This window comes from Gymnoscopelus microlampas, assembly GCF_963454915.1.
Source record: "Gymnoscopelus microlampas genome assembly, chromosome: 3".
NCBI classification, from domain to species: domain Eukaryota; kingdom Metazoa; phylum Chordata; class Actinopteri; order Myctophiformes; family Myctophidae; genus Gymnoscopelus; species Gymnoscopelus microlampas.
The window spans coordinates 26,291,410-26,306,180 of NC_139940.1; the positions used below are offsets into that span (position 1 = coordinate 26,291,410).

Genomic DNA, 14,771 nt, shown 5'->3' on the forward strand with positions numbered 1-14,771 from the left:
GACCTGCATGGCTAAATGAAACAAATGGATGCTGAGATGTAGTCATTTTAGCCATAAATAATGTATCAATGGTGATGAAGTGTGAACATTGTGAAACTTGTGAGGTTTCAGTACGTACTGAAGCAAACAGGTAACAACGAATAGAGGTAATAAACACACACAGCCATAGGGATTCAGATTAGAATGGTGAACATTTATATCATAATTTACATTTTGACATTTTTGCACATAAATAACTATGTAAACCAGAATGTAAACAGAGACAGTTCTTTAGGGTTTTCTCCTCTGGAGTTAAAGCTCTGATCAAAGAGGGACACTTTGGTCATACATCAGTAATGGATAGAGTGATAAGAGGAACAGAGAGAGAGAGAATAGAGGAGACAGAGAGAGAAAAGGGGGATCAGGTTATCAACATACAACTGCTTCCAGGTCACAGTTGCCATAGAAACATTAAGTTGTCTTAATGCCATTGTCAACCAAATTCAGTGGTATTGTACACAGTGCGAGTGGTACAAGCATCGGCTCTTAAGTCATAAGGAGGGGAGGGGGGCCAGTGCATCAGAAGGCCGAGGTGCTTTGGTGTGTGCCAGTTCACAAATAAGATTGGGGCCATTTTTTCCTTAACTGATAGAATTAACAAACAAAAAAAATCTACAAAACAAAGACCACAGCTATAGAGCGAACACTTCATCAGATACACACACTACAGAGTCTCTTTTTCCACATTTGGACATCCTCAAGTCTTTTTTACGCTTTGTTTTTGGTGTGTTGTAAAAAAATGAAGAAAAAAGAAGCAAAGTGAACTTTGGTTACTAGCCTCGAGTCTCCTCATGAATCCCTTTATGAGTATGCTCACTTTATCTTCTCCGTTTGGTATCAACAGTGTTATGAAAAAGTTTCCTTGATGATGGAGGCGGGGAGGGGAGGGGCCTCCCCCGACCTCCCAGTCTGTTATGTGCTACATGTTGAGCAGACGTCCGTGACGTCTCCTGCTCCTTTGGACCACGTGAAGAACTGCTCTCCACTTCCGTTTGGTTTCTTCTTCTTCAAGTAGCAAAAGCAAATAAATAGATACAAACCCACCTTCAGCTTTCCCTTTGAATGCAACAAACGCACACACAGACACACATTTCGAACTCATTCATGCTAACGCACACATACAAACATACACACTGAGGTAACTGTTGTTGACAAAATACAAAAAAAATGCCCTTTTTTGATTAAATTAAGTAGGTTTCAGAAAGGACATGAACACAGGGAAGCTGTCTGGTAGGGTCAAAAGATCAAATAAAGCTTCTTTCATAATTTGTGTGCCCACCTTTGGCAAAACAAAGTTATAACTCTTCAAACTTTTACCTTTATACCTGTTATTCCATTAATTAATTAGAAAACCCTGAAAAGTTGACACCCCTGTTTCTATAAGTCAGAGGTTGGGTCTCGCAGGACGGATACAGGCAGAGAGAGGAACCATATACAAAGAAATGGCCACAGAGAAAAGTACATAAACAGAAAACAGTCAACAGTTCATTACAATGAATTTACCCCATCATTGTAAACAACCCTTCCTCTTATTGCTTTTGAAGAGGACAAAAAAGGATAATAAATTAAGGAGAATATATAACAATTGATCAAGAAAATTGAAAATAAAGACCAAATAATAACAATAATGACAATAGCATTATATTAATTACATTATTGATAAATCCAGGCTAGATGATTGTCTCTAAGTGTAGGAAACGCTGAAACCGTTAAGTAGTCTTGGGACAGTGTCTCTTGTAGCCCTGAGTACGCAAGTCCCTGATAGGTCGACAACCTGGCGGCGTCAACCAGGAAGACAATTATTTACACCCGTTGCTCCTGGCAACTCAGTTCTCTTTGAGCCAGTACATGACAGTCTGATAATGTGTCCTTCAGCTGTGTGTGGATCAAAGTTGCTTAAGCGAGTTCCTCCGACTCCTGCTTGACAGTGATGTTGGCGGGAAGAGGCTGGATGGGGCTGCTGCGACGCATCTTGATCACCGACGTCTCGTTCGACGATTCGTACACGCCGTAACCCGCAGGCAGGAGCTCAGTGGCACCGCCCTTGTGGTGAGGATGGAAGGGGGAGGCCTTCAGGTCCATTTCCCTCCACAGCATCCCTAAGACCTGCTTCTCCAACATGGCCTCAACCTCCACACCGCCCTGCAGCTGCTCCAGGCGCTCTGCGTGCTCACTCATGTCGAAGCGTTCAATCTCCTCGTTGACGCGGTGGAGCTCGTCCAGGTTGGCCTGGGTGTTGGAGCCAGTGATGGCCGCTAAGCAGTAGCCCTTCAGATGGAGACGCAAGCTACACAGGTGGATGTAGTGGCGTTGGCAGTGGGGGCACTTGTTCGGGCGCTCACGAGAGTGCAGGCGCTTGTGCAGCTTGAGGTGGACAAACTGGGTGAACTTGGCAGGACACAGCTTGCACTGGTAGGGCTTCTCTCCCGAGTGGAGACGCAGATGGGTCTTCAGATTACTGGTGCTGCTGAAGCGCTTGTGACACACCTGAAGCACAATAGGGGGCAAAGAATGCGTTAGCATTGAAGCAGTGAGGGTCAACATCATCGACATGCGTCATCTACAGTATGACATCGACATAGCTTTTAGGCTATTTAGCATAAATTACATTTCTATAGCCGTATAGCAAACTGTAAACACTTTAAGGTCTAACAGCTAGATAGGCAGTAGCATTACACCTGCTTGAGCTTTACATTAGGATTGGTCATACCTGGCATTCATGGGGTTTTTCTCCTGTGTGCACCAGGAAATGTTTTTGAAGGTGAGCCAGTTGGGTGAAGCCCTTGCTGCAGGTCTGACATTTGAAGGGCCTTTCACCGCTGTGGACTCGTAGATGGACCTGCACACAGGAAAGAAAACACAATAGTGGCTTAGTTATGTTCAGATTGTGACCATGAGAAAAGTTGATCAGAAAAATAAATAATATGCCAATAGAACATAAAGCCCTATTAACTATTAAAAATGTTTGATAATGTAGATCTACAAGCGCACACTGCAATGTGACGCATTGTGATGACAATACATCTTGCCAATAGCCATACGTTCAACACAATATCAATGATGAGGCTCACCTTGAGGTTGGAAAGCTGTCCAAAGGTCTTGCTGCACACGTTGCATTCATACTTGATCTTGCCATTCTGCTTCTTCAGTGGGTAGGGCAAGGTCTTGTAGCCCGCTGAGCTACCTCCGCGCTTCATCTTGCTGAGGTTCATGGCCTCCTCCTCGGCGCGCTGCCCAGCGGCGCTGCCCAGCAGGGCTGAGGTAGGCTTGGTAGGTACCCGCTCGCTGGGGGGAGCAGTGCCTGCTGTTGGAGAGCCACTGGAAGGGGCATGGGGGTGACCGTGAGGGACTCCATGGGGGTGAGCCCCGGGGTAAGGATGGTGAGGCCCCACCTTGTCTTTCAGGGCAGTGGCAGAGAAGGCACTGGTGGGGGCAGGGAGAAGGAAATCCCTATGGGCGGAGACAGAGGAAGGGTGGGTGTGGTCCGGCATTAGGAACCGCCTCCCGGTGGCATCGGAGGGCAGCATGGGCATGTGAGGTGGGAGGAGGCTGCTGTACAGTGGTACTGGGTACATCCGCGGGAAGATGCCCCCCACAGTGGGCACACCACCCCCTGGCAGTGGGTAGTGGTGAGGTAAGAGGTAGCGTGAGTAGGGGGCTCCGGGAGGATAGAAGGGTGAGGAGAGAGGGGCTGCTGGTGGGGAGTAACCAGGGTAGGACCCCAGACCTCGGGGGTAGTAGGGGGCTGGAGAGGGGGCAGTGCCTGAGGGACTTCCCTGAGGGCTGCTCTCAGGGCTACTCCTGGCCGATGGGCTGGGTGTAGCTGACGACTGGTTGCCGGGAGAGCGTGTTGCTGGGTAACTGAACTGAGCTTTGAGGCTGAGGAAGTCTTCTGGGATGTGCGGGTGTGGCCGAAGAGCTGGATAGATGGCGCGTGGGTACAGGGGACGGTCTTGGTTCTTGGTGGAGGAGGTGCTGTTGGTGCTGCCTCGGAGGATGGAAAGGACACTATGCTCCCTCTTGGCTGGGGTGGTTGTGAGAGTGGGGGTGATGGGAGAAGGGCTGGTGCTGCCGGTTAGATGCTCCTCACTTGCTTGCTGCTTGGCATCCAGGAGAGATTGTTCTGGAGAGAGAGAGAGAGAGAGAGGGTTAGTGTGTGCCAAAGTATGTCAAACTGAGAAATAATGTTATACTGTGTTTCAAGAGATCATGTGTCTCACAGTATTTTCCCATTCTTTTCCTAATAGAGTCAGCTTTTCAGAGCCCAGTCCTTAGCACATGCACACGTCACTATGTTTTGTGTGTTGGGTTAAGGAACACCATAAGTAATCCAGTGGTCCAATTAAGGTGACAGGTTTGACGAATGACCGTGGGGGCGGGGGCAAAGACAGGAAGTGAGGCGTGACAGCTGCCTTTGGGCAGTGTGTGTGTGTGTGTGTGTGTGGGGTAGTGGGGATAAAGGCAAGATAAAAATCAAAATGGGGGGTAGACAGTACTGATTGAAGGTTTCCTGCTAAAAGATATCCTCTGAAAAGGTTGGCCTCAACCTGCCCTCTACACTCTCTCTCCCTCTCACACACACACACACACACACACACACCTCATGACAGAGTGCACACACAGCGGCGCCTACAGACAAAGGGCTGTGTCTGATGTGTTGACTTTTTGGAGGATCTCACTCACACACACACAGACTACCTTCGGACTTTAATCACTCTTTTAGGTGGTGGGGGGGGGGGGCAATCACCACCACTATGCACGCACACACTAATTGTGTCAGCAAGCAGCACATTTAGGCTCTTCAAGTTGTAGAGCGGGGCCCTGAAGTGCACAGTAAATCCTTAGTATTAAAGGTCTATTTGGTTCCATTTGTCTTCCATCTAAGGATTTTACTGTGTGTACATTGTGTTACTGTTTGTACATTTACAATGTTGCTGATTCACTGTGTGTGCATGCAGTGGAGACATTTTCTGTCCGTCTAAAGCAGAATTTACACTTTGTCGCATTATGGTGTCACTTATATGTTTTGGGGTGAGAGACACCGTTGTGCGACGAAGTATGAATTTGTCGAAAGATTAATCCTGAGTAGTACTAGCCCTCTGGTGACATTTGGCTGGATGTGTGCACACACACGCACACACACACACACACACACACACACACACACACACACACACAGGCAGTGACCCTTGCGTCAGTGGTATAACGGCGATGTGTAAACATAGAGGTTATCAGTTCCCCCCTCCTCTCCTTCAACAGAACCACTCCCACCCTTCCTCTCCTCCTTTCTTCTCTTAATTCATCCCCCTCTTCCAGAAAACAAACAGAGCGGCCATCTTGGAGATATCAATCTGTCAACGCGGCCCCTCTGCCAGGAAGTTCAAGTAGTCAACGGAGGGGGCTGCCTCCCTCCTTCCCTCTCTTCCTCGCTCTGTTCTTTAAAGTGGCAAATAAATTTGGGGCGAGTGACCAGGTGGTCATCAGCACCACACACACGGTAGCATATGTTTCAGATGAGGAGTGTGAATGTGATGGCATGCCGTGTGTGTGTATGTGTTTATGTTTGAATGAGACAGAATGTTTCGCATGCAAAGCGCTGACGCTGGCTGAGTAGTATGCCTTTGAACATGCACATGCACACCCACACGCACACACACACACACACACACACACACACAGTGCAGCGATGGCTGACAGGTGCTCTGATATTCTGACACTTGAGAGTTCAAGAGAGAGATAGAGCGAGAAAAAGATAGAGAGGGAAAGGAGCATGCAAGGCAGACAGAAAGTGGGAGAGCAGCAGCACATATTCACTCATTTCCCTCTAAAGCCTGACTCAATGTATATACTGTACAAGCGCGTGAATGCACACTTGCATGTCTGGTTTAATTATGGTTAATCAAAAACTTAACAAATAGTGACGACCCCCCAAAAAATGCAAGACAAAGAGATCAAAACAAAAAACAGCTCAAAGTTGAAAATAGACAGATCCTACAGGTATAGCTCAGCAGCAGGTCACTGGCAGGTCAAAGGGAGCCTGTAGGGCTAAATGACAGGGGGATGTAATTAAAGGAGCGGGGGGTAGACCCCCTGCCTCTTTGCCTCAAGGCATGCGCATTTCCCTGGGCACTGGAGTCACCCAGGCTGGGTCCCCTGGCACCTCCCTTACCTGACTACTGCTATTACACTGCTGTCACACCTGGAAGCTCTCCTCCTTTGTAAAACCATCTATTGCTTTCTCTTTCTTTGACTCCATCTGTCAGTCTCTCTATATCTCTGAATGCATGCGTGACTGAAAATGCACTGTAAAATAAGTTAATTTTGTAACTCAGTCTGAGTGTACAAAGGTAACCGAATGAACCACATACATTTACTGTAGGTGGCGAACGAGGTGGATGTTCAACATCCTAGAATCTCTTCTTAGAAATTATTTTACGTCGTTTTTTATTTGATGACGTAAATTACATTGAAAATAGATTCACATAGTAAAGTAAGTAGAGACACACACACACACACACACACACACACACAGACTCTGGTCCTTTTATTGCGGTTGAGCAACAGAGTTGAGTGTGCGCGTGCACGTTGGGTGCACTTTCATGTTGAAAGCGGGTCTTTAAGTGTGTAAGACTGTGGCATTAGCGCCATATCCCCTTCTCTGTGTAATTACACTGTCACTGGCAGGTCTGGCATGCACACACACACACACATACACAACGATGGCACTGACAGAGATGAAAGGTTGTGTACTCTCTCTCTGTGCATGTGTATGTGTGTTGGAGATAATGACAGGCTAATGTTCAGAGAGGAAGGAGACATAGCTACACTCAAAAACACTATTAGGATTTAAGAGCCGCGACAGGAGATACTCAAGACACACACACACACACACACACACACACACACGCACACACACTCTAACCATACCTAAATTGCCATTGGCTAATATAGTTACATAACCATGAATGGTAACTAAAATTATTTCAGAGACAATCTTTTATCACCCAATAAAAATGCCAGATCAAACTATGCTGTATCACTTTATATCACCCTGTAAAAATCTACAATGTGGGCCAGTCTGTGACTCAGCAGACCAAAGCTCATAAAACGTGGACTTGCGTCTGGCTCATGTCCACCTCTCCTGTTAAGCCAGTTTACTCTCAATTTTTTCCACATTTCTCTCACCTGCGACTAGGTTCTACTCAAAAGCAGCAGAAATGCAATCAAGGCAGAAACTGAAGCTGTGTCTGTGTTCTTAATTTTCAGAGAACTGATGTTTTCACGTCTTATAAGCTAAAGACTAAGCTAAAGAAAGTGCTGTTGCTGTGTCATGTGCAGACTGAGCCGCAGACTGCACAATCGTGTTTATATTAGGAAAATAGCTGAGTCATTTGGAGGGAACAAAAACAACATCACAAAATACAAAACAAGTGCAAACTTACTGAGTTTCTGCATCATGAGCTCTCCAGAGGGGGGGTAGTGCAGACGTCGGGCAAATTCAGGACAGTACCAGACCAGCAGCTCGGCTCCAGCTGGTATGGGTCGCACCGTGTAAAAGTAGATCTCCATGCCGTTCTGGCACGCTGCTAAGTTCTGCTCGGCTGCCGAGTGCGCCGGGTTGACGTAACGCATCCAGTTGGACCGGCCCTCGTCCAGACCGTCCACAAAATGGTGGAACTCGCCCTCTGCATAGATCTGAGGGGAGAGGAAATGGAAGGTATAGAGAGGGGAAGCAGAGAATGACGAAAAAGAGAGGGGTGGAGGAGAAGTAGATGAAACGGTTAGCCTCTGGTGAGAAAATGTGTCTCGGTACCAACATATAAGGTTTAAATACTGTCCCATTAAACTTAATTCTGGTGAGACAAAATCAAAGCATGTAACCTATACCATCAGATCCACCTCTTTCCTTGTCTACAGTACATTCTTTTCCACCCTTTACAATCCTATCCTGCAGCCTGTCACTCCATCCTCCACATTTCTCCCTGTTCTTGTTTTATATTTTCTTGTCAATGTGTTCCTTCTCACCATCCTAAAGCTCTTGGGGACAGACGGATGAGCAGTTTTATACGCATCTGAAAGGTCAAAGACCACACCTACGCCAGGTCCCCACCACCACCAGCACTCATCTTGAATCTTGCCTCCCCCTCTCTTGCCCTTTCACTTGCTGCCTCTGTCTCTCACTCTCACTATCTATTTTAGAGTGATGCTTCACTACGCTGCAAAATCTGGAGCGCTAATTTAACTGTCAAAGTGGACTGCAGACTTTGCAGTGTCAAAAGTGTGCGTGGCTTACCTACACTTTCTTTGCAGATTTGGCAGATAAGATTATTAAATTAATGCCTCACCGTGTGTGTGTGTGTGTGTGTGTGTGTGTGTGTGTGTGTGTGAGAGAGATTACAGGAAGCACAGTATGACGTGTTGTTTGTTCCTGTGTATATTGTGTCAACGTGACATCACATCCCATCTATTTCTCTCATTTTCTTTTGTCTCGTTCCACTAGTTCTGACTAGGCTTTCTGCGCCACTCTTACTGATACATAAAACCACATAAAACCACACCACTGCACAGTCATGGAACGCAAGATCAGCAGGCTATAGGAAAGATGAAAAACATACTCCACTGCCAGTAATTTACACAATGAGAACACACACACACACAGCCACCTGGCCATGTATGATGCAACATTTATGTGTATGGTTCTCTTGAATGAAGTAAACAAAAATATGCTCGGCTGATATAATTCCGACCGCACACACACACACACACACACAGCCTCGTTGTCAGACGCATGTGAAAGTGTGAGAGAAAGCCCCTCGTCCCGGCATCATTGACTTCCATTGAAGGCAGACGCACTATAAAACAGCACTTCACCACCACTGCCCCCCAGACACACACACACTTCCTCAGAAACCGGAGAGAGACCCTTTCCTGTGACGCAACAAACTTCTAAACTCAGTCAGTGGAACAGGAAATGTCTCTCAGAGGGGAGTGTATGGGGGAGAGAGAGAGAGATGTATGCTAGCTTACCCGCCAGAAGTACTTGCGGTTGGCATCCTTGGGAACACTGTCAGCTGTGTAGATCTCGCCCACTAGGGGGCCAAAGCGTGTCCCTTTGGGGATGTATTCTGTGCTGCACACCCCAATCACCTAGAATACACAATGAATGAGACAGGGAGAGAACAGTGGTTAGAAAAACTGTGTGTTAAACTGTGACAATTTAATTGTATGTCACATCAATGAACTAATTAATTTCTCTTGTTTAATAAACCATTAATCAATAAGTGTCTGAATGGAAAACCACAGGAGGTGGGTAGTGTGTGTGTGTGTGTGTGTGTGTGTGTGTGTGTGTGTGTGTGTGTGTGTGTGTGTGTGTGTGTGTGTGTGTGTGTGTGTGTGTGTGTGTGTAGATGATTTATGCAGTGACATCCTGCCTTTACATGCTCAGGTCATCAACAGGATCCAAACAAACAATACTGTGTGCGTGTGTGTGTGTAGCACGTATGCAACAGCTTGCAATGTGTATATTGTAAGCCCAGTAACCTGTATAGAAACAGGTAAATCTCTCTTCCAGACAATCCTAAAGCCTCATTTATACCGTACTCTGCTTGCCAAAAAATTCCAAATTTCAAGCTTCCAGATCAAAGTCCACCATGACCCCCCCCCCACACACACACACACACACCTCACTCGCTACTCTCTCTCCCTCACACACACACACACACACACACACACACACACACACACACACACACACACACACACACACACACACACACACACACACACACACACACACACACACACACACACACACACACACACACACACACACACACACACACACTCTCTACTCTCTCTCTCCCCGTCTTCCTAGTTGCATTGTAGTTTAACCACAACAGCCATCCCACACACACACACACATACTCTCTCTCTCTTCATCTCACCTACACGTCTAACCACACCCCACCACATCAAACCCAACCTCTGCTACCTCAGACCACCGCTCGCCCTCAGAGGGAATATCCACTTCTCACATTAAAAGAAAGGAAAAAAAAACTTTTGTTGCATCGTTCTTCTTCTTCCGACACAATTGAGATTAAAGGGGTAAAGGGGAGGAAGAGGAGGATGAGAGAGGAGAATGAAAGGAGGAAAAAAAGGCGAGGGATTACAATGACTAGACGTCAGGCTCAAACCCCTGATTGTAGTCGAAACTTGGGAGAGCTGGATGTACTGTGAATTGTGTGCATGTGCACGCACACATTTCTATATTTCCCTTCATTCATAAGTCACGCAGCCCCCCTCCAACACACACACACACACTAAAGACTTAGGAAATCCCCTTCCCCATTTTCAGCCAATGGGAAGGAATGGGCCATGTCTGAAAGATGAGGGCTGTTTAGAGAGGGGTTTTGACTCATTAACAGGCTCTTTAAACAGTGAGCTCTCTAAACGAGCCGAGTCAATGAGTGAGCTTTGATCAGGGGCAAGAGATAAAGAACATCCTTTCCTTTCTTCACCTTTCTGCAGTACGTCCTACCACTTACTATTTCTATTTCTTTCTCTGTCGCAGCTCCCTCGCTTTGCTCAAGAGAGATAAATATTGCCTGATACCATATCAGCTCATAAACACACACACACACACACACACACATTTCCTGTTGATAAGGAACACAAGTAGCCAATGATGAGAAAATCTATTAAATCAGGCCAAGACATGGTTTTAATCAGTTTACAAAAACCATTATGGGAGTTAAAATGTACAAATTCATGACCTTTCAACCTATACGAGTCCTGCACACAGCTTTCTTCCACAGCACTGTTCTATATCTCGCTGTTAACACAATTCAACTCAACCCTATTTTACCCCGGTTCACTATTGATACCTTTAACATTTTCCATGCTATGGTACCCAATACATTGATGTCAAGAAGCTCTGAACTGTGAAACGTTACCAAGGTGACTGTGGGTTCAGAGCGTGCATGTGCAATAACATTCTTTTAAAAAGAAAGTTGACAGGGGCGTGTTGACTGGGAGTGCTCTACTACGCCCTCTAGCAAGGGGGGAGGATATTGTCTTATTACATTTAATTTAATGATGGCAAAGGGGATTTTTTATTTTGTATTTCGTTTACATAGACACACACACACACACTCGCACACGTAGGATCAAGGAGGTTGTCAACAGTCTGGATGATAAATGAGACTTCATGGATGGGTGAGAGCCCACCTCTGAATGGAGGAAGACGTATCAACACGCATCACGCCTCAATTAGTGAATAGTTAGTGTGTGTACTGTATGTTTTTGTGAATTCCCCTGGAGACACACAGTGAGTCGGCACTCTGATTTGTGTGTGTGTGTGTGTGTGTGTGCGCGCGCGCGCATGTGTAGCTTTTACAACTAGACACTCTCCTCACCACAATCCCCCCTGGCTACCTCTTCCCCAGCTTCACTATTATGACCCAAACTTGAGTCATGCGTGTGTGTGTGTGTGTGTGTGTGTGTAGTTTGGGGGCATAATGTCTGACATTGGCGGCATTTACTGATGGGTTTGTAGTGTGAGTTTAGGTGTGTGTGATTAAGTGTGAGTGTAGGAGATCTATGCGAGTATGTCTGCATTTGTGCACAGCTGTCAGTGTGTCTGTGGAGAAGTAATGTCTGTTTAGAAAATGTCTGTCTGCTTCCGTGCACACGTGTGTGTGTGTGTGTGTGTGTGTGTGTGTGTGTGTGTGTGTGTGTGTGTGTGTGTGTGTGTGTGTGTGTGTGTGTGTGTGTGTGTGTCTCTCTCACCTCTTTGGAGTCAGCTGGGTGTTTGAACGCCAGGTTGCGAGGTAGGGACGTCTCAGCTCGTGTCAAACCCTCGCTGTCTTGCCCTGCCTCCCTGGGCGTATCCTTGACTATGTAGGTGCACTTTTCCTCGAACTCCGCCTCGCTCCACCTCGTCATATCCGCCTCCTCCATATCCACATCACTGCCGGTAGTCGTTCTGGCTCCGGCCCGGGAGCTGGCCTCCTCCGCACACATGTCGGAGTCAGCCATTTTGGCTCCCTGGTGTGCGTCGATTTCCATGTCCATCTTGTGGTTGTCGTGCTGTACGGTGTGGGCCCCCTCACTAGTCAACATGGCCGAGCTATGAGAGGTCGCCTACAGGGGGAAGAGAGAGAGAGAGAGGATTAGGAAACGCAAATTGATAAAGAATGAAAGAACAAAAAGGAAAAAAAAGATGGGATAATGGACTAAACTAAATCTGACAAAAGGAGATTAGATAATGGAGACAGAGAAGAAGAGAAAGGGGAATGATTGTTTCTCCTCTGTGACTCAATGGAGTGGTGAGTGGATGTGAGCGTGTAGATGACTAAGTCCACTGTCTCCACTGCCAGTGTGGGAACTAGACCGCTTATCAAGGCCTCACTCGCTCTCTCTCTCTGCTCCCTGAGCATCAAGCACATACACACGCACGCGCACACACAAAGTCACCAACTCCACTGGGAGCACTTACAGACAAAACCCAGAAATCACAGGAAATCATTTGCCTCATCATCCCATTTAGAGTGAAGGGCTTTAAATTAGGGAAATGAGATGGGACAATCCAAATGGGAAATGTTTATTTCTGGGAGAAAACTCTCGTCTCTGCTGACCAACCCCCCTGGCGCTTTTGTTGTCTTCTCTCCCTTACACACTGATTTTGCAAAGACTTTCATGCTTTCCCTGTCTGGTTTTTGTATTCAAACATCTCACTCAATCTTCGTTTTAGAGCCCTTCTCTTGTATCTAATGTTTTAGTGAAGATTTACAGTATCTGTTCTCTCCTCCAATCCCTTCCTTTATCTCTCCGTCTGTCCTTTTCTCTCCTTCTCCTATTGTGTCTAATTTTCTGTCATCTCGCTCTCTATGCTTATTTCTCTCTCTCTCTTTCTCTCTCTCTCTCTCTCCGTGTCCCTGGGGTGGAAAACAGAAGGGAAGACAGAGGAAGGAAGTGCCGTCTGTGTCTGAGGATCTAAAATTGGAAGCAGAGTGGCAGTGCAGCGGAACCGGCAAATCATCCCAACTGTGTGTGTGCGTGTGTGTGTGTGTGTGTGTCTGTGTGTGGGACGAGTGGGGAAGGGAGCGCCAAAACTTTTCCATTTGGGGGGCCACAGCAGCACAAACAAAACTTCAAACGCGATCCCACCCAAGACCATCCCACACACACACACACACACACACACAGAAATATACACACACAGGGACAAACATCTTGCGCTGTGTCCCACGCAGACAGCGGAAACCAGCGGCCATAGATCTTAGGTGACCACGCTCTGTTATAGAACATAAAAGCAGCGATCACTGTGTTCTTCTACACTTCTACAGGCCACAGAAAACTAAAAGGTCATTTATGCTTATTTGTGCTGCAACATTTTGTGAGCTTGTAGTGCTGCTATTTTCAGTCTGCGAAACCCGTGTGCAACTAAGTATAACTCCGGCTTAATCCAAGTCCAATTCAAATCAAGAATCCCATGCCAAAGCCAAGTATAAAAATGGACAAATTTAATACCAACAATTTATGATTTATTTGAAATTGCTTTTTCTATTTTTTTGTGTTTTGTTTGTGCTATTCACATGGTCACATAAATATATTTTTCATGATGCCGTTTAGGTCCCCTTTCACGGGCCACCTTCCACCTGGAGGTCAGCACGTGGGGTCAGGAAATTATATCTAATTCATCACAAATTAGAAATTAACAGGCTCAATTCTGAATTACTGATCAACTCACTCAGTGTTTATGAATAATGAAACTATGAGGGATGCTAAGTTACTTTTTTCTGTAAGATTATTGCAAAAATATACCCAGATCAACATGTTTTTTGTACTGACATTTGTAACTACTATCATCTCCTTATTTAATAATACCCGTTCTGATCTGATATTGTTGTTCCATTTTGTATCAAGACAAGCAGAATGACGTTTTTTTGAACACATTAAGCATTTAACACATAATGTGTTAAATGCTTAATGTGCTAAATGTGCTATGGAGATTTTCTCAATATTACACCAGTCTTCTACAGTTCTCAGTGCTGTAATCTTCTCTTTGCATAACAGCTGCCAGATCTAAAACTAATAGTGAAACTAAGAACCAAGCCAAATAAGCAGTTTATACTTACAATTAAATAAAGTCAGCAAATTACTTCAACTGAATGCAAACATTAAAATAGGATAATGATCATGATTGTGGACCAGTAACAATTCAGAGTTGAATTTCTATATTTTACATTCATTAGGATTTGAAATTCCAGTCAAACTGAAAATTAAAACCATTTATTAACACATTCAATAAACTCTGAAAATGTAACTATGGGCATAATAATCAGTATTTCCATTCCATTTTCCATGTCACTCAAACGGCGGGGAAAATCTAATTAATTAATCTTTCATTAGAAATCTCTCAGTTCAAAGTTACAATGTATGCTATTTAAAGCCAGAAATACATTCTAATTTCTCATGCCATATAACTACATCATAAACATCTGAAAAAAAATCTACACACACACAAACAGACACATTTCGTTTTTAAGCAGACAAAACACCACACAAACAAAACAGCCACCAAATTTCATAAATCGTTTCCTCTCATTTCCAAACCAATTGTCCCTCTATTCTCAGTAAAACTCCCACACAGCAACAGCATCTCACAGCCTACTCACCGAGTAACTTTGGTCCCAGCCACACATAGGGCCGACTGAAGAGTTCCCTGGCCC

At 45.5% G+C, this 14,771-nt stretch overlaps 1 protein-coding gene across 3 annotated transcripts in view; it reads right to left on the bottom strand.

The window, feature by feature from the left end:
* Positions 1-172: 172 nt before the first annotated feature.
* Positions 173-14,771, bottom strand: part of prdm1a (PR domain containing 1a, with ZNF domain) — a 20,104-nt gene continuing 5,505 nt past the window's right edge. For 2 of the 3 annotated variants that reach the window (XM_084050474.1, XM_084050475.1), the window contains exons 2-7: positions 11,827-12,180; positions 9,067-9,186; positions 7,482-7,734; positions 3,111-4,162; positions 2,750-2,878; positions 173-2,526 (exon numbers count right to left, since the gene is read on the bottom strand). In XM_084050474.1, coding sequence (XP_083906600.1) covers positions 1,936-2,526; positions 2,750-2,878; positions 3,111-4,162; positions 7,482-7,734; positions 9,067-9,186; positions 11,827-12,180 — 2,499 coding nt within the window. In that variant the 3' untranslated portion in view covers positions 173-1,935. Of the gene's footprint in view, positions 2,527-2,749; positions 2,879-3,110; positions 4,163-7,481; positions 7,735-9,066; positions 9,187-11,826; positions 12,181-14,717 lie in introns of all 3 variants that reach the window. The other variant, XM_084050473.1, reaches the window with a different exon arrangement.